Source organism: Tasmannia lanceolata, unplaced genomic scaffold, assembly GCF_043159265.1.
Source record: "Tasmannia lanceolata isolate RefF3 unplaced genomic scaffold, GAP_Taslan_0.1 ptg000025l, whole genome shotgun sequence".
Lineage (NCBI taxonomy): Eukaryota > Viridiplantae > Streptophyta > Magnoliopsida > Canellales > Winteraceae > Tasmannia > Tasmannia lanceolata.
The window spans coordinates 2,172,087-2,192,096 of NW_027518702.1; the positions used below are offsets into that span (position 1 = coordinate 2,172,087).

The 20,010-nt window shown below is 44.7% G+C and overlaps 1 protein-coding gene across 1 annotated transcript; it reads right to left on the reverse strand.

Annotated features, from left to right (window-relative positions):
• Window positions 1-10,369: 10,369 nt before the first annotated feature.
• LOC143858000 (glucan endo-1,3-beta-glucosidase-like) lies at window positions 10,370-18,369 on the reverse strand. Its single transcript, XM_077368579.1, has 5 exons — window positions 18,133-18,369; window positions 16,828-17,225; window positions 15,897-16,478; window positions 11,123-11,429; window positions 10,370-10,613 (listed from the first exon to the last, which is right to left on the reverse strand). Exons 1-5 carry the CDS (start codon window positions 18,206-18,208, stop codon window positions 10,585-10,587), a joined length of 1,392 nt encoding a protein of 463 aa, XP_077224694.1. The 5' UTR covers window positions 18,209-18,369; the 3' UTR covers window positions 10,370-10,584.
• Window positions 18,370-20,010: the final 1,641 nt, after the last annotated feature.

Below are 20,010 nucleotides of genomic sequence, written 5' to 3' on the forward strand. Positions count from 1 at the left end.
CTGATATTTCTCTACTGAGTGATTTGCTCGACTTGTCTTTTTAATTTTGATAACCTGGGACTGAGGCTGTTGATAGTCGAATTGTGACGAGCTGGACTTCCAGCAAGTACCCAAGTTTAGGAACTGGGTTTCCAGATACAAACACCCAAGTTTAAGAACTGGGTTTCCAGTGAGTACCCAAGTTTTGTGAACTGGGTTTCCAGTGAGTACCCAAGTTTAAGAACTGGGTTTCCAGTGAGTACCCAAGTTTTGTGAACTGGGTTTCCAGAGAGTACCCAAGTTTTGTGAACTGGGTTTCCAGTGAGTACCCAAGTTTAAGAACTGGGTTTCCAGTGAGTACCCAAGTTTTGTGAACTGGGTTTCCAGAGAGTAAGAGTGAAACAAAGTCTGCAAAAAAGATTATTTATTTATAACAACAAATTTACAAATTTACAAAGTCACCTTTTTACGCCGGATAGTTTTGGCTATTGATAATAATTCCTGAGATTTTTGGAGTTCCATGCGTGAGGTAATAAGTGCTCCTCCAGTGTCTCTAGCTTGTAGCTTCCTGGCCGGATAACTTCTTTCACTCGATATGGCCCTTCCCAAGTCGGGAAGAGTTTCCCGACTTTTGTCGGTTGGGAGACGGCTGCCTTTCTCAGAACCAAATCTCCTGTCCTGAATTCTCTGGGGCGAATCTTGGAGTTGTGATAATTTGATACCCTCTGCTTATAAGCGGCGACTCGGATTCGAGATTCTTCCCGGATTTCTTCTAGTAAGTCGAGATTGGCACGGAGCCCGTCGCCGTTAAGCTGCTCGTTGAAGCTGGTGATTCTGGGAGACGGAGCGCCTATATCGACTGGTATCACAGCCTCAGTACCAAAGGAGAGGTTGAACGGCAATTCACCAGTCGTCGTGCGAGGAGTAATGCGGTAAGCCCACAGAACGTGATAGAGCTCATCTGCCCATCGGCCAGCTTTTTCATCCAGCCTCTTCTTTATCCTCTGAAGCAGGATTCTATTAGTTACTTCCGTTTGCCCATTGGTCTGGGGGTGAGCAACCGAAGTGAATCTCTGTTCAATCTTTAGGTCCGAGCAGAACTTTCGAAAGTTCCGGCAGTCGAACTGTTTGCCGTTGTCTGTGATTAAGGCACGGGGAATCCCAAATCTACAGACTACTGCCTTCCAGAAGAAGTTCTGCACATTCTGCTCAGTGATCTGGGCTAGAGGTTCTGCCTCCACCCACTTAGTGAAATAGTCGATCGCCACTACCACGAACATGCGCTTTCCAGAAGCCGGTGGGAAAGGGCCCAGGATGTCCATCCCCCATACTGCGAAGGGGAGCGGACTAATAATTGGATCCATTGCTACGGCGGGCTGGTGGATGGTAGGAGAGAACTTCTGACACCTCTCACACCTTTTAACCAGATCCAGGGCATCCTGCCTGATAGTAGGCCAATACAGTCCTCTGAGCAGCACCTTTATCGCCAGAGCTTTGCCTCCCAGATGTTCTCCGCAAATTCCTTCATGAGTCTCCTGTAGTGCATACGCGGCGTCGCTCGGCCTCAGACACTTCAGATATGGGAGAGTATATGACCTTTTGTATAGATTGTCACCACTGAGGGAGAATCGGGCAGCTCTCTGTATCACCTTACGAGCTTCCTTCTTATCCTCCGGGAGTCTAGCATTGCGTAGATAACCCATGATCTCATCCATCCAGCACGGCTCATCTTCCACCTGCATGACTTCCATGGCTTTACTGTCGATGCTGGACCTTTGTAGAAACTCCATGTGTATGCTTCCGAGAGTAGTATATCCAGAGGCATCCAGTTTTGACAGTAAGTCAGCTTTGGCATTTTCTGTTCTTGGTACTCTGATGACCTCGAAACTTGCAAACCGGCTGAAAAGTTGGCGAACCTTGGCGAGGTATTTAATCATACGCTCGTCTCGGGCTTCGTAGACCCCTTGGATCTGGTTTGCTACCAGCTGCGAGTCGCAGTATGCTTTTAATTTTTGGGCGCCGGTCTGAATTGCTAGGCTCATTCCGGCAAGGAGGGCTTCATATTCTGCCTCATTGTTTGATGCACGGAATCCGAATCTCAGGGCGTAATCCGCAGTGAACTCATCAGGCCCAGTGAGGATGAGGCCGGCTCCACAGCCGTTTTTATTTGAAGATCCGTCGACATATACTTCCCAAGTCGGTGTGGTGGTTATGGAGTCCTGTTCGGCTGACGGTGGCCTGATTTCCGTCCGAATTTCCTCTGTCATACGCTCTTCAGGGAATGCTTTCTCTACAACTGGGAGCTGCACTGCTTCAGGGTCGGCGACCTGCTGGGGGATAGTGCACTCGGCTACAAAATCTGCCAGTACTTGGGCCTTGATAGCTGGCCTGGGTGCGTACTGAATATCGAACTCGCTTAGCTCTACGGCCCATTTCACTAGTCGCCCGGAGATATCTGGTCGATGGAGAACTTGTCGAAGTGGCTGATCAGTCAAGACCTTTACAGTGTGAGCTTGGAAGTACGGCCTTAACTTCCTGGCGGCCATTACCAGCGCGTAAGCCAATTTCTCGACCCGCTGATACCTTGTTTCTGCGTCGTGAAGAACCTTGCTGACATAGTAAATAGGTTTTTGCTGGCGGTGCTCTTCACGGACGAGGACAGCTGCCAGAGCAGTGGAGCTAATGGAGAGATACAAAAATAGCTCCTCGCCCGGCTCCGGCTTTGTTAATAATGGCGGAGAGGACAAATACCTTTTCAGCTCTTCGAATGCAATCTGGCATTCTTCCGTCCAGGGCGCAGTCTTGAGTCCCTTGACCGCGCTGAAAAAGGGCAGGCACCTCTCCGCTAATTTGGAGATAAAGCGACCCAACGCCGCTATCATTCCCGTGAGCCGCTGGACTTCCCTGATGGTTTTTGGAGCAGTAAGCTCCATCACGGCTCTGATCTTTTCTGGGTTTGCTTCTATCCCTTGCTGGCTCACCATGAATCCTAAGAACTTCCCCGAGCTGACACCAAAGGTGCACTTGGTGGGGTTAAGTTTCATGTTGTGCTTCTTCAGGACCTGGAATGTTTCTCTGAGATCAGACACATCGTCCTGCGCACTCCGACTTTTGACCAGCATATCGTCCACATAGACTTCCATGTTACGGCCGATCTGGTTCTGAAAAAGTCTGTTCACAAGCCTTTGGTAAGTAGCTCCGGCGTTTTTGAGGCCGAAGGGCATAACTCGGTAGCAGTAAGTCCCCTGATCTGTGACGAAGGAGGTCTTTGGTATATCCGACTCGTACATCCTGATCTGATTATATCCGGAGAAGGCGTCCATGAAGCTCAACAGTTCATGACCCGCTGTGGCGTCAATGAGTTGGTCGATCTTCGGGAGTGGATAGCTGTCCTTAGGACAAGCCTTGTTCAGATCGGTGAAGTCGACGCAGGTCCTCCATTTTCCATTAGTCTTCTTGACTAGGACTACGTTTGCCAACCAGTCCGGGTATCGAATCTCGCGAATGAAGTCAGCCTTCAGAAGCCTCTCCACTTCTTCTTTTATTGCCTGCCGCCTTTCGAAAGCGAAATGTCGTCTCTTCTGCTTCACCGGTCTACAGGTTGAATCAACACCCAGCCTGTGTGTGCTGATCTCTGGATCAATGCCGGGCATATCGGCAGGAACCCATGCAAAGACATCTGCATTGTCCTGGAGAAAATTGGTGAGCTGGTGCTGAATGCTGCTGCTGAGGGAGGAACCGATCAGAGCGACTTTCTCACTGTCCTCCGGGCATAGTGGGATGGAGAGGAGGTCTTCAGTAGGTTGAGTCCCTCTGAGCTCGTCCCTTACATCGAGCAGTTCAATTGGCAGTGATTCCACTGCATTTTTGCCTTTGAGTGCCATTGCGTAGCACTCTCTGGATTGAGGCTGATCTCCTCGAACTTCCCCCACACCATTGGGGGTTATGAACTTCATTTTTTGGTGGTAGGCCGAGGCTACTGCATGGATGAGGTTCTGGCCAGGCCGTCCCAAGATAGCATTATAGACCGAAGTGGCCCTTACTACCAGAAAGTTGACCATGGCGAAAGCTTGACAAGGTGGGTCTCCGACAAGAACAGGGAGCTCGATCTGCCCCACCACTTTCACGACCTTTCCGGAGAAGCCAAATAAATCTGAGTTCGCCGGTTTCAGACGGTCGTCGCCTATCATCATTTTCTCAAAGGCGTGGTAGTATAGAATGTCCGCTGAACTCCCATTGTCTACGAGGATTTTCTTCACCTCCCAATTGGCAACGAGCATGGTTAAAACCAGTGCATCGTCGTGGGGCAGGATAAGATTATCCAGATCTGCATCTGAGAAGGAGATCTCATTCTCCGTTCTCGTCTTTTTGCTGGTTGTGTGCACGGCGTTAACTCGCCGTGCATATGCTTTGCGAGCGGTAGAGGAGGTGCCCCCAGCCGCAGGCCCACCCATAATTGTACCGATGACCCCCCTTGGCTGAGATCGGGGTGCCTCAGGCTGCGCATTGGCCAGCTGAGGGGTTTTGTCCCGAGCAGGGGGCTGCTGTGATCTTCGAGGGCTGCGGCCCTGGGGGCTCTTTCCTCTGCACTCTTGGTTGCGACTGTCAGTTCGGATATACTTTTTCAAATAGCCCCGGCTGATGAGTTGCTCAATTTCCTCCTTGAGTTGCCAACAATCATCTGTGTCGTGGCCGTGGTCCTTGTGGAACCGACAGTACTTTGAAGGATCTCTCCTGTTTCCCTTGGAGATCATTCTAGCAGGCCACTTCACGAACTCCTCTTCGCTGATTGCCGCCAGTATGTGCTTTCTGGAGGTGTTGAGAGGCGTGAAGTTTTCTTCTCTTCTCTGAAGAGGCGGAGACTTCTCTGTCCTGGGAGGTTTATCCTCCCTGCGCTGCTTAGGGAGATTCTTCTCTTCAGAGGTTATCCTCCGATTTGAATTAAGAGCTGCCAGTGTTTCTTCCACCGTTATGTACTCTTCTACCCCGGCCATAAGATCCGCTAGTGAGTGCGGATTTTGTCGAGCCACCGCTCGACGGAAATCATTAGACCTGGCGCCTGCGAGGAGCGCATTCATTGCTGCTGAGGGATCTAGATTTGGCACTTGAAGTGCCTCCCTGTTGAATCGGCGGACGAACACCTTCAGAGGCTCGTTGTCGTCCTGTCGCAAGGCCATCAGGGAAGCTGTTGTTTTCCTTGGCCTGCGGCTGCTCATGAAGTGGCGGACAAGATCCTCTCCAAAATCATCAAAATTGCTGATGGAGTTCGGTTTGATCCTGGAATACCAGTCTCTTGCCGCGCCAGTTAGCGTCGTTGGAAACGCTCTGCAAAGAAAGCCATCGGAAGCTCCGTGGAGGAGCATAATTGTTCTGAACGTCTCCAAATGGTCCACGGGGTCTGTAGTGCCGTCATACTGAGGGACGGCGGGCATTTTAAACCCTCTGGGTGCTGGAGCACCCAGAACATCATCAGTGAACGGCGTCCTGCTTGAGAACGCCCTGGAGACGGGCCGGCTCTGGTCCTTCGCCAGTTCCTCTATCCGATGATCCATCTCCTCCATTCTCTGTAGTAGTGGATCCGTCCTGTGGTCCAAGGACCTGATCCTTTCCACAGACTGGCTCGCCGCGGAGCCGGATTGGCTCTCCCGACTCATACGACGAGGTCGACGTTTCGCTGGTGGCGCACGATCTTCATGAGCTCGGCGCCTCTGTGCGGAGTGGGACCGCGACCTTTCACGGTGATGAGGCTCTGTTTGGGCATGCCTCGTCGTGGGGTGAGGGACTTGTCTGGTGGAATGATGAGTTCGGCCCTCACCATGGTGTGATGACTCTCCCCTGCGGACACCTGGCCTTTCCTGGCCAGGTCGCGGGGCCTCTGGAGGAGGTTGAGGGGGCACTTGAAGTAGTTGCTGGTACTGCCCAACGAGGGCTGTCATCTGCTGAAATAGAGCTTGTACTTGCTCCGGGGTGAGCAAGGGATTCAGATGTTCTGAGTGAGCCGGGTTCTGCTCTGCTGTAGCAGAAGTTGCTACTACTAGTGATGCAATTCGCTCGCTCCGAGTCCTGCGGGGTAGCGCGGTTTGGGTAGTCCGCGCCCGCGCAGTAGGCATCCGCGTACTCTTGCGTCCTGCCATTTTTGTGAGTGGGATGTGTAAGGGCAGCTTTTAGTTCTGGGGTCCCACGGATGGCGCCAATCTGTTAGACCTAAAATCGGTAACAGGTACAGCAGTGATGTAAGAGCTGAGCTGGATGACTAGGGGAGCTGAGTCCTGAGGGACTGGAGTGAACGAGGAGTGAGGTGGTCGAGAACGAGTCCTGCTATGAGGGCTGAGTCCTGCACAAGGCAAGCGAGGTCAGAAGACCAGACCGGGTTTTACTCCGGACAGGCCCTTCGACACTCAAGTCAGTATGAGCAGGAGTGAATGGGAGATGTCTAAGAGTTTTTAGGGAGAGAAGGGATTTTTCATTACCCATTGGTCTGAGCTTTGATCCCCTATTTATAGGGAAAATCTGGTGAGGTGTCCTGGACAGGTGTCTAGGACAGGTGGCGGCCTGTGAGAGGCTGCAGCTCACCTACTCTGGGACAGGTGGCGGCCTGTGAGAGGCTGCAGCTCACCTACTCTGGGATAGGTGGCGGCCTGTGAGAGGCTGGTGTTTTCACACCCCATCAGGAGACAACATGCTCTGCTCAGTTACTCCTTCGGCATGATCTGTTCTTTTTGCTTAGAGAGAGAGAGAGGTTTGGGAGATGCCATTCTTCTTTCTAGAACATATGGATTTGATTTGTAGTTATGCATATTTATTTTTATTTCTTGTATCTACTTGTGATTTTGGGTATTGTTATTTCTAGGTTTATTCAGAGTATTTCTTGTTTCTCGATTTTATGCAGATTTTTTTTTGTGACTAGTGTACTTTTAATGAGTTTTAGCAAGAGCTGGTTGGAGAAAGAAGATGAAGTTGATGCTCATGATTCCCTAATAAATTCCAATGCTTACCCAAACGTTTGAATTGGAATTTCCATACCGTTTACGGTGGGAATTGGAATAGGATTGGAATGTGATATCGATACCGATTCTTGATTCCAGTAATCCAAATGCACCCAGTGCATTTAACATGGCACTGATAACGGTTAAAGGAAATGACGCGGATCCAATGGAGCCGCCCTTGTAGCCACCTTCTACAAGGGCTACTGTGAGTTTAGCATCCCTCATTGTTCCTGTTGTTTTGTCTGTTCTCATCTCGGTCCTTTTTATTAATATAGCTACCATTCAAAAAAAAAAAAATTCCGGAATTTACAGTGGTCATTCATATATAGCATCATGTTCCATTGGTTATTTTCATTCAATGAGCACCTCACAGTAGGGTCATTCTTCTGTTTAGTTCCGAACCCTGGACCGTCCGGCCGGTCCACCCAGGTTTGATTCGGGCGCTCTCTTTAGTTCTCAAAATAGTTGAGGTATTTTTCCATTTCAAAAAAGAGGGGATGCTTTTTTTTCTAGGAAATTGATATTTTCGCTCCCCTTTTAGACCAATCCACTCCAACTTGGAGTGGAAATATCAGCTCTTTTTCTATGGAACATAAAATTTTTAGCAGTTGGTAAGCTCATTTTCAAAATAAAACTGTCTCTGTTTTCAAAGGAAATTACAATCCTACTAGACCCTGGACTTTTTTCCCTACATCAAAACACAACGTGGCGCTATTTGGATGTAGGGAAAGTTTTTGTTTGATTATTTTTCCCTCTCTCCCCCCACACAGACACAAATATACCGTTGGTGGGCCCAACAGAAACAGTTGGTGGAATGGTGGGCCCATCTTTGAACAACGTAGACCCCGCCCGTACCACACCATAAGATAATCCAAACCGTCCATTTGATGGGCCATAAATGTAAATAGGTTGCGTCCCAAATTATCATTTCCATAGGCTGATCCTAGCCCTCCGATCTAAATAGAAACTACATCTTATGCAACCTCTATAGATTGTAGGGTTGTGATCATCTTATGGAAATGATTTTTGGGGCACAACCTATTTACATTGTGGCCCATCAAATGAATGGTTTGGATCATCCTATGGAGTTGGTCGTAAAGTAACATTAAGGCCCGTCAACAACATAGGACGATCCAAGCCGTCCATGGTTTGGATAATCCTATGGAGTTGGTCGTACAGTAACATTAAGGCCCAATTTAGGCCCCACCCATATTTTTGAAAATGAAGTGTACCGTCCAGACCATAGGATGATTCGAGCCGTCCATTTGATAGGCCACGAATTAAATGGGTTGTGTCCCAAAAAACCGTTTCCATATGATGATCCAGCCCTCAGATATAAAGAGAAATTGCTTATTATGGAAACCTCTATAGATTGGAGGGTTGTGATCATCCTATGCCAATGATTTTGGGGGCGCAACCCATTTATGTTATGGCCCATCAAATGGGCGGCTCGGATCATCCTATGGTCTAGATGGTACACTTCATTTTCAAAAATATGGGTGGGGCCTAAATTGGGCCTTAATGTTACTGTACGAACCACACCATAGGATGATCCAAACCATGGACGCCTTGGATCATCCTAGGTTGTCGACGGTACACTTCAATTTGAAAAAATATCAGTTGGGCCTACGATTGGGCCTTAATGTGACTCTACGACCAACTCCATAGGATTATCCAAACCATGGACGGCTTGGATCGTCCTATGTTGTTGACGGGCCTTAATGTTACTTTACGACCAACTCCATAGGATGATCCAAACCATTCATTTGATGGGCCACAATGTAATTAGGTTGTGCCCCAAAAATCATTTCCATAGGATGATCACAACCCTACAATCTATAGAGGTTGCATAAGATGTAGTTTCTATTTAGATCCGAGGGCTAGGATCAGCCTATGGAAATGATATTTTGTGACGCAACCTATTTACATTTATGGCCCATCAAATGGACGGTTTGGATTATCCTATGGTGAGGTATGGGCGGGGCCTACGTTGTTCATAGATGGGCCCACCATTCCACCAACGGTTTCTGTTGGGCCCACCAACGGTTTATTTGTGTGTGGAGAGAGAGAGAAAGAGAGAGAGAGAGAGAGAGGTCAAATGGTGGGAAACGTCACATATACATTAAAGCCTAAAATTTAACATTAGGCAGCCGTGAAAGAAAGAGGTGGGGTGGGGGGGGGGGGGGGGGGGGGGGGGGAATATCAGCGCCCTTAACAAAATGTGATTCAACAAAGAAGGCATTGGTTCGAAAACAATACTTAGTAAAAAAAACATTCATATACACAACTACAAAAAAAGCATTTAATAAGTTAAAATTTTGTCATTTACAAAATAGGATAAAGTTGGAAAGTTAGCCAAAAAAACGAGTTTAATACACATTTTAAATGTTTTTTTCAGAAGAGATTTTTCCTGTAAATGTTTTGAACGGATCATTAAACAACTGCATTTTGCATACCATGGTCAGGCCCATAGTCAGCAAAATGTGATTCGGAAAAAACAGGGGAAGGAAAAAATTCGAGTTTACTATGGCATTGGTTAAAAAAACATAGTAAAAAAGCGGAACACAAGAAACTGAGGTGAGAAGTTTTCTCATTTACAAATATGGGAGGGGTAAAATTTGAAAGTTGCCAAAAAAACATGTTTAAAACGTTTAATACACGTTTAAAATGTTTGCCTAAAAATTAGAGTTTGATTCGTTGTAAAAATGTTTGCCCCAAATATCTTTAATCAACCCGCACGTCTCTCTCTCTCTCTCTCTAAGCACTGCCCTATATGGGGGTCGATTTATCACTACCCTTTAATATTGTATAAGGTAGGCCCCCTCATTATTAAAATTTGATGGGTCCTGACATAGATAAGGCCCAAAAAATCAGCTCCAGAAGATCATCCTAACCCTTCAATCTGTGGACGAACCGTCAACTGAGGGGGCCTACCTTATACAAATTGAAACTAAAGGGGGTGTAGTTGTCACGTTTTAAACTATAGGGGTAGAAGTGGATGTGTCAGAAACTTGAGAGGGTGTAAATGTAATTTTCCCTAAAATTTAAAACCGTTTTGCGGCTTATACATTTCCCACCAAAACTTGTTTGTACACGTGTACATGATCCAATAATCCAAATCGTTCGATCTGTGGCCTTGAAACTGATGGTTAAAAACGAAAATCAGTGCCTACTTATTTCTCAACAAAATCAGTGGGCAGGCTGTGTTACATGAGAGAGAAGCCACCTCACATGCATTGAATGAATAAGACAAAATCAGTACCTATGTGGTTGCTCTCTCATGCAACAGCCCGCCCGTGAAATGCCTTCTGTGATGGTCCCTAGCAGATCCCATCTAACAATGTTAATGTAGCTTTCCTTACGGCTGAAACATGAAATTGTCATATATGCAGTAGGAAGAAAAGAAGAAAATGTGTTTCAAAATATATTACTTAGACACCTCTAATCATAAACCCCTTTCTATGGAAAATAAAAAAGGGAAGCACACAAATATGAAGAAATTGAAAAGACTCACAATAACTAGCTTACACGAATCAGAATCATACATAACCTGTATCCTCTACCTACTACAAAACCACATGAATTTTCACTTGACAGGCCTTTGTTATCTTCACCATCTTCATGAGTTGTATTTGCAGCTTCCATAACCTACAAAGGGTAAAGTTAAAGCAATTACTGCTTAAAGTACAATATTTTCGAGAAAGATGGTGCTAGGGTGCCAAACTTTTAATAGCCATGTCATTTACCCTATTTGGATTGCAGGGAAATTATCTCTTGGGGAAATTTTTTTACTAGGAATTATTTTGTTTCCACCCTTCAGAGGGAAATGATAAATTTAGGCTCATTTGTTGGGCCACAACATAAGTAGGTTGTACCCCCATAAATTATCTCCATAGGATGACTCCTAACCCTCCAATCTAAGAGGCTTCTATAATGTGCAGTCCCTCTACATATGGAAGAGTTAGGATCACCATACAGAGATGATTTACAAGATACAGCCTATTTACGTTGTGGCCCAACAGATGAACGGTTTGGATCATCCTACGAAGTGGGCCCCACTGTACTTTCTGAAAAATACTGGACCACATGCACGCACCATATAAAATCTCGGAAATAAGAAAGAATATAAAGCTATTGGAGAAGGCTAAGAGCAATACTTGGATCAACAACAGTGATCACTCCAGTTTGTCTGAAGTCACAGTCATAAGCATTCCGTCCAGTGGCCTGGAAGTAAGCGTTCATGGCATAAGCAGCGTGGGCTCGGACAGTGTTTGGTAGGAAGCATGCACCTCCAGCCTGTATAGGCCGGCAATCGACACCCTGACCGCATACGTAGTCAATGTTCGCTTGTAAGAGATTAGATTCCGCGCTTGGTTTTGGCATGCACCATGTCTTTCCCTTGACGGGCAACGGATTTATAGGCACTACAGCCGGACTTGGGTTCCCGGGCATCGACTCTTTTGCCTGTTTCAATGAAGATAGGGAATGGATTACCGATAGTGATCTGCACTCCCTCTTTCAATTTTGACACTCTGGTTCATTTTATACTTTTGTAATTTGAGGAATGTTAAACTAAAGGGCGCCCCCATTGATCCGCACCATCAAAGCACTTAAAAATGTAAAAGTAAAGAAATAATGCACTTTGGTTACATGGATCCTATGGCTTTTGCACGGGAAGCCTTCAGTTTAGCATTCCTCTTGTAATTTATACCACAAACTAGCATTCTTCAACATGGGTGTACAAAATAATGAGTCCCGCCCCATCAAAATCTGAGGTGAAAAATGGCGGGCTCCACATTATTCATGAGCTTGGCAAAGATCGTGAGACCTACCCAATCAAAATATGATGTAAAATGGCAAACAGGGAAAAATTGAAGGGTTAGAATCCTTCTACGGCAGGTATGCACTCCTAAGGTTCACTGTTCAATCTTCTTCCTTTCCGATCTTCGATTTTTTCCAGGGAATCGAAGCGAAGAAGCGCGATCTTACAGATTACTTTTTGGAGGGAGGAAGAGAAAACAGAGAAGAGGGTTTTATGGGTTTGGTTCAAGCTGTTTGGTGGCCATGAATGGCTCTTTTCACAAAGGGTCAAGAGGCTATGGGAGATCGAGAATGGGTTCGAGTCATGGATAGAGGCGAATGGCAATTTTGGGGTTTGTGTTAGGGTATGTAAAAGGTGGGTTTTTTATCTTGAAGGAACGAAGGGCATGAGGTTTTGGATCTGATTTGGGGTAAGTTCAATGAGGGTTTTGATCTGCTTATTGGTTGATTGGAATTTGTCAAGGGTTTGGGTTTAAATGTTTGTTCTTCTTTTATCGTTTTGTGGGTTTGGTCGTTTGTGGCGAAGGTGGTTTTGTTACAGAGATTTGGGCATTTTTTATGGAGGCTTGGATCTCTGATGAGGCATGGACAAGGGAAAAGAGGGTTAGATTTGGGCAATATCTGTGAGTTTGGCTGAAATTTGCTGCAGGGATTTGGGTTATAAGGGTTTGAATGGTGTCAATAGTGTGTGAAATTGAGATGGGTTAGTTCTTTCCCTGATTCCTTGTCCCTGGTTTTAGTTAATCTTAGATAAGTTCCATTGTTTGTTTGTATCAAAGCTCCGTTTAGATCAGCCATTGATGCCCTCGGATCAGCAGCCATGGATGCTCACGGTATGTCATCTCTTGATGGTTCTGATGGGGATTCCCTTCCTCATCAGTTTGGTGGTTTAACCAACTGGTCACCGGGGCTTCATCTTGTTCAGGAAAAGGGCGGGGCCATGAAAATCAACTCTGATGGGGCGTTGGCACAGTTATGCAGCTCCTCCAAATCTGACCTTCCTCAACTGGTAAAGCTCAAAATTGACTACACGCCCTCCCCATCTAGGTCTCTTCAAAAGCTTAGTACCCAAATTTCTAATGGGGAGCTTAATTGCATTCAAGCGTCAGTTCATGAGAAAATGCAATTTTTAAAAGCTGTTGATAAGGAGATTCATCTGTCTTCCTCCTCAACTAAGAAAAAGAAAGGTGCGAAAAAGTCAAGGAAATTGGCGAAATCCCATATTAAGCAGCTCATTGAAGATGGAGAAGACATTTTCGCCTCTTTCGATGACCGTTTGAAGCATCTCCTGGGGAGAACCAAATCTTCCATTTCTGAAGATGAATTCTGCATTCAGCACTCTGAAAATCCATCTTCAGAAGAAGATCGCGAAACCGCCATCCTGGAAAACCAGCAGTTTTTGGTTACTGCTGATGGGAAGATGGAGCAGTGCTTTCCCTCTCTTGTCACCTGCACGCCCTCTCCTCCATTCAATGCAGCCCCCAATATTGACTTGTCTGCATTAAAAGTCTTGGGAGGAAAAGATGGAAAGGCCAGCTACCTCCTTTCCTTGGGAAAAGAAGCAAAGGGTCGTGCTCCCTCTTGTGTGCATCATGCTAGTGGGCCATGCCTGCACAGTACACCTGCAGCCTCACTACCTGCTGGGCAAGATAAATCCGTATTAAATGCAAAAGAGCCCCAAGTCAGTTCAGCTTCTACTCCCAAGCCTAGTTCGTCATATCCCCTTGGGCCCATTTCAGCTGTTCCCGATCAGAAGCTAGAGCTGCTGTCAACGGATAGAAATGACACTCTGCTCCTTGACAGCACCTTTGGAGCCTCGGTTTCTTCATTTCCTTTGGACGCTGATGGTCTCTTGAAAGACCCAATTGCTTCCCACCCCATAGCTAGTAGCTCCTACCCTTTGATTTCTTCTAACTTCGATCAGAGCAGGGATCTTCCAATCTCTGCGCCGAATCCAAGGAACTCCATTCTTGCTCCCGGAAACAGTAAGAATCTGACTCTAAAGCCACCCAGTTCTACCCCAAATCAATGGAAAAAATTGTTCTCAAACCATGACCAAGGAACTGTGCCCACAAAGTTAGATCTCATCACCCCTGCTGCCGAAGAACAAGAAAATTTGAAGATTCATTTTAATGATGATGAGACCCTGGAAACTGAAGCTAAATGGGCGAATTGTCTGGTTGGGTATTTTATTGGCAGACGACCCTTCTTCATTTCCCTTCGCGAATCTCTCTTGCGAAGATGGCAGATCTCCGGAAATCTACAAATGTACTACCTTGATCATGGTTTTATCATATTCAAATTCTCTTCTGCACCCGATTGCACCCGAATACTTGAAGAAGCTGGGCAACATTATGGAGGCAGACCCTTGATCCTTCAAAGGTGGGATCCGGATTCCTCTTTGCATAAGAAGCAACTTCCTGACATTCCCATTTGGGTAAGGCTCCCGGGGCTTCATCTAAAGTTTTGGTCCCAGCATTGTCTAAGTAGAATCGCTAGTTTGATAGGTAAACCTCTGTACATGGATACCCAAACAGCAGAAGCTACTCGGCTTAATTACGCCAGAATGTGCATTCAAATCAGTGCTAAACAAGTCCTCCCATCCTCTATCACTCTCAAAACCTCCTCCAAAGAAATTATCCAACCCATAATTTATGATTGGAAGCCGAAGGCTTGCACAAATTGTTGGGATTTTAGTCATTGCTTGGAAGATTGCTCTGTTTCCATTCCAACCCATTCTAGGAAGGAATGGAGACCTGTTTCCAGAGTTGTTGAGGGTGTACGGAGTAGTCCCATAATTCCAGCTCTTCCTGTATCTGATCCTATGATTGGGTCTAAAGTTCTCAAAGACAATATCCTTTCAGCTCGAAATGAAGAATTTGCCCAACTTAACAGTTATGCGTCCTTAGCAAATTCGGAAGAGGTTTTTGATGGGAAGGATTCATTGGCATGCCTCTCAAAAGAAGACCCAGGTAAGGGCATTGTCTCCTCTCCCTCCACATCTGAGGGAGGATCTTGGCAAACCATTTCAAAGAAGAAAGGAAAAGCTTTACCACCACCCCCTTCTCTGCCAGGCCAAAGAATCCCCTTCAAAGGGCTCATCCCCGGATCTTACAAGTCCTAAGTGGGGTCTGGACCTCTTGCTTTTGGGTTCGTGTCCCCTCTGTTTGCTGTTGGGCTTTGAAATTCTGTTTCACTTAGTTGTTGCTTGCTTGTTGGTTTTTGGCCGTTGTTCTTGATTTGTTTTTGTCCGTGCTGCTTTGCACTTAGTCTGTTCTTGTTTCCCGGTCGCTTGTGGCTTGGGTGCGCTCTTGCTCTATCTTTGTAATCTCCATTTTTTCAATATATCTGGTCGGGGTCTGCCTAACCCCAGCTTACCCTTTTCAAAAAAAAAATATGATGTAAAATGGTTGGCACCACCCAATGCATAGATGAGGTGGACTAAAATACATTTTATGCCTATCTTACTTCGAAAGAAATAGAGCCTAAGGCCATGTTTGGCAACCATGGCAATTTTTTCAAAGAAGTGGGAGAGGGAGAGAATTTGAGCTGGCCCGACTGAGAGGAGGAAAAGAAGTGGCGGAGAAGTAGGAAAAATAAAACTCTATTTTGAGCAAAGTTTTCCTTTTCACTATTTTTGTTTTTCAGCCACTTCGCATCCTCTCCTCACTCATGCCCTCCCAATTCTCTCCCTCTCCCACCCCTGAATAAACTAGTATTCCATGGAAAAAAATTTCATGGAGAAATGGAGAATGAAGCTGATCAGGTCCATGAATGTTGTTGAGTCTGGCATATTGCACTTGGTCCTGCCTTTCGTGGGATGTTTCTAGACCTTTGATCAAGCTAATGCAAAAAGATATCCTTTAAGATGCCTTCAAACCATTGATTCTTTCCACGCTTCAATCTTGCGAATGGAGATCCGATTCGGCACTGGGAGCCAGTGATGATATCATATGAATGGTCCCGATCACCACACACATGTCACATGTACACTTAGTCATGGACATTTTCTCTTATCTATCAAGTTAATCTCATAAGTATATATGTACACATATAGAAATTGTATAATAGTCTCTAGTAATGAACATAGCATGTGATTGTGAGCCATACCTTATGCCGTAAGATACCGTTGATGTCATATACCGGAGTCATATCCGGCCGGAAGAGCCCAAAATTCCTCTCAGAGGTTGGCCCTGGCTTAAGATTCTCATTGAAGAGTGAGAAGATATATGTCTCAAATGTTCGATTGGGCATGAGAGGCGTGCCCACGCCGGAAGTCACATGTCTAACAAGGTTGCCATTATAGGCCGCTGCACTTTCTAGATCAACTCCGACTTGCCCAGGGTCTCCAACCGAAGGCCAACCCGTTTCGGCTATAACAATGTCCACATCCTTGAACCCAAGAAGCTTAATTGCGGAGTAAATGGCATCCAATTGTCCATCCAACATGTTTGTATAGGTGAGTTGTGTGTTCCTATCAATAACCCCGGGGTTTGGCCTAAATAGAGCATAGTTCAATGTATCACCCGAGAAGCCAAAAAATGGATATGGGTTTATCATAAAAGGTGCATTTGTGGCCTTTAAGAAGCTTAGCAATGGCTTGAAGACAGTTGTTTCGTAGCCTCGCCGAAATTTTCCTGTGGATGGCGGGTTGGAGGAGGAGAGGATGCCGAGGGAGTGTGCAGTGGAGACCTGTGAAACAACCAATTACTCAAAAAGCTTAATTTATTATAGATGGTGTTAATTATTAATTTATACTTTAACACTCTCCTATTTAATCCTTTATACTTTATATCTGTCTCTCTTACATGTGGCCCCTCTTTTTTTCTTTTTCTTTTTTTTGAGTTGGCCAGACAAATGTCACATGTGGCCCTCTTTCAGGTTGGCCGTACACGTGGATTTTTAATATCAAGGAGGTGTTGGGTTTTGAAACCAGGACCTGCCTCGTGACAATTGCTCTAATACCATGTGAAACAACCAATTACTCCAAAAGCTTGAGCTATTAGAGATAGTGTTATTTAATCATTTATACTTCAAAGACCTTGATTCGATGGCTGAGCGATGCTCCAACGAGGGCCGCGTGAAGGTTTTCCATTGCGGGTATGAGGCTCGCAATCAGCATCTTGTTGGCGGTAGTAACGACTTCATTTCCAACTAAGATCCGTATTATGTTTGTGTTGGAAGTGTAAGGAAGGATGTTGCTTTTCACCCATTGTTGAGCAAATGAAAGCTCGGTGAGCTCCCCGATTTGATCGTTGGCCACAGTGACGGATATTGGAATTCCGGTGTGGGCGAAGGCTTGTAAGATGGCGGGATTGACATCGTAGAGCTTTATACGGTTGAGTAGAGTGTTTTGTAGGAGAAATCGTGCGACTTGAATCGGCGGGGGGAGGTCGTTCGCGATTGTGCCGTAGTTGACACCAATGCTCGCCCTTACGCCTGAACAAATCATTTTCTAAACCAAATTATTCAGCTATAATAATTGCCTAACCCCATTATCAGATGTGGAAATAATCTCTCTCTATGCTAAACTGAAGGGCACCCTTGCAAAAATCCAGCCACAAGGGCGCACCATTTGATCAACGTCACCCAACTGCATTTATAATGGCACTGAAAAATGTAAAATCAAAGGAATAATAAATGCACGGGGTGACATGGAAACAATGGGGTGCTATTGCAATTTGGTTTTTGCAAGGGCGCACTTCAGTTTAGCATTGTTATTGTGTGTGTATGCTAAATTCTTACTTTGATGTTAAACATGATTAGAATTTGTTAACAGAAATTAATTATGATCTCTTTTTGCATTTTACTCATTTAAATCAAGCTGTAGATTATCTTTGGTCGATTCTTTGTTATTTTGGATTTTCGGGCTTTCAGGCCTCTTTGGATATCTCTAAAATTATTTGCATATAATCTTTTACGCAAATAGTTTTAAATATGATTATTTGAAAATATTTATTAGGGATTTGCTAGGTTCGATCGCAGAGGGCATTTCGCCGACTCGCTGTTGCATGAGAGAGCGGCCTCATAGGCTCACTATTCAATAGATTTTGTCTTATTCATTTAATTTATCTGATGTTGGTACCCGGTAAATCCATAGTAAATGGCTTCCAGGAGGCCTTAATGTCTCATTTGCAAACAAAAAAAAAACCAATACTCTTCCAATTACTCGATAGTCTTTTTTTTTAAATTTTTTTTAAAAATCTTTAGACCTTGTCATTGTGTCTCAATAGCTAATTACTGGTTAAGGAGGAATTCAAGGAATCTAAACAGAACCATATCTACAAAAAAATTACTACAAAAAATGCCGATTCATAGATTGGAAAGATAAGGTAGAGTTGTGTACCTCCAATGAGGGACACAGCAAGGAAAATCGAGAGACTGACGATTGGAGCGGAGATGGCGCCTATGGTTTTCTCCATGTATTCAAGGAGGGATGAAGAACAGATCCTACTGGTGGAAGGATGATAATCATTGGTTTAAGAGGAAACTTTGAGGAGATTCTTTTCTTTGCATTGTGGACTTCTTGATGCTATGTTGAAGGTGTGTATGGGACCTTTTCTGCCTGAAGTTGCTTCTATTAAGGGTTTGGATTTAACTTTGGGTCTTTAACTTTTCTTTCTCCCCTCCTAGATTGCTTGCCAAATTGACCCACTTGAAAAATATTGGAAAAGAAGATTAGCAATTGATGTAAAGGTGATTTGGTGCTTTTATTATATTAAATAGATAGAGGGTAGCCAAAAGAAACGAAAGACGAAAGTTTGATTAGGAGAGGATTAGAGCCACTTGATATAAAAGTTAGGAGAGGGTTTTTTTTTTTTTTTGAAATGGAAAAATAATAATAAGAGTGCTTCTATTGTTGTGATTTGGGAGAGAAGGTTTAGCATACATGATTGTAATTTGTGAAAGGGTTTGAGCATGCTTCTAGTAAGGTTTGAATATAGCTTTGAGTTTGTATCTTTTTTCTTTCCTTCCTACTTGCTTGCCAAATTGACCCCATTGAAAAATATTGGAAATCTAGAGTAACAATGGAATTAAAGGTGATTTGAAGCTTTTATTCAATTAAATTGACAGAGGGTGGCCAAAAGAACTGAAAGAGGAGAGTTTGATTAGGAGTGCATTAGACCCACTTGAGATAATGGTAGGGAGAGAAGATTTAGCTAGAAGATTGTAATTTGGAAAAGGAGATTTTGGAGGTCTCTTTTGTTTTAAAATGTCTACCAGTGTTGGGGTTGATATGTGATTCTCTTGCTTTAGTTTAGATGGGAATGTGTATATTTTTCCTTTTCACTTTGTACTTTTTCTTTTGAATCTTCTTTCCTGGCAAAGTTGGAGTTCTAATACAATATAAAAATGGAAATTCACAGCTTTTCTCTTAGGTTAAGGTTTTTTTCTCATTGGGATGACAATCTTTTTAAACATTTTCAGAATTGTATTCTCACATTAAATTTGTAAGAAGAATACTACAAAGTGCACCTGTAATTTTAATCAATGACTTACAAATGGATGTTTAAGAAAAACACATAGGGATGTGATTAAGGGTGTCAATTTTGGCTCGGGCTCGGAAGCTCGCTCGAGCTCGGCTCAAGCTCGGCTCGAATCCTTAACGAGCCGAGCCGAGCCGGCTCGTTAAGCTTAACGAGCCGAGCCCGAGTTAGGCCAGGCTCGGCTCGTTAAGGCTCGTTAAGAATTTAATATATTTAAATATATATATTATATATTAATATATACACTAAAAGGGTTGTCTAGGGAGTGAAAGGGGGAGGCAAAATATGTCACTTCTTTTTTGGAACCCCATTTGTTACTTGGACCACCCCCCTACTGTAAAAAGAGTAGTAAAAAAACACTAGATAGGGCTGTCCAGGGAAAATGAGGGGTGTAAAATTAATATAATTCGAGCTCGATAAGGCTCGCGAGCCGCTCGCGACCCTGGCCGAGCCGAGCCGAGCCTGGCTTTTGAGCTTAAGGAGCCGAGCCGAGCCGAGCCTGGCCAAGCTCGGCTCAGCTCGGCTCGTTTACACCCCTAGATGTGATTGTTTTTAATCAATGACTTGCAAATGGATGTTTAAGAAAAACACATAGGGATGTGATGATATATGCACTCAATTGTTTTAATAATGGCACCCTAAAAATGATACATGTAGGAAGAGCAACAAGGCCCCTGCAAGCCCTGCCTTACACTAGTATCACAAATTTTGGAAGGCTGTCCGTAGTCATCAAAGAA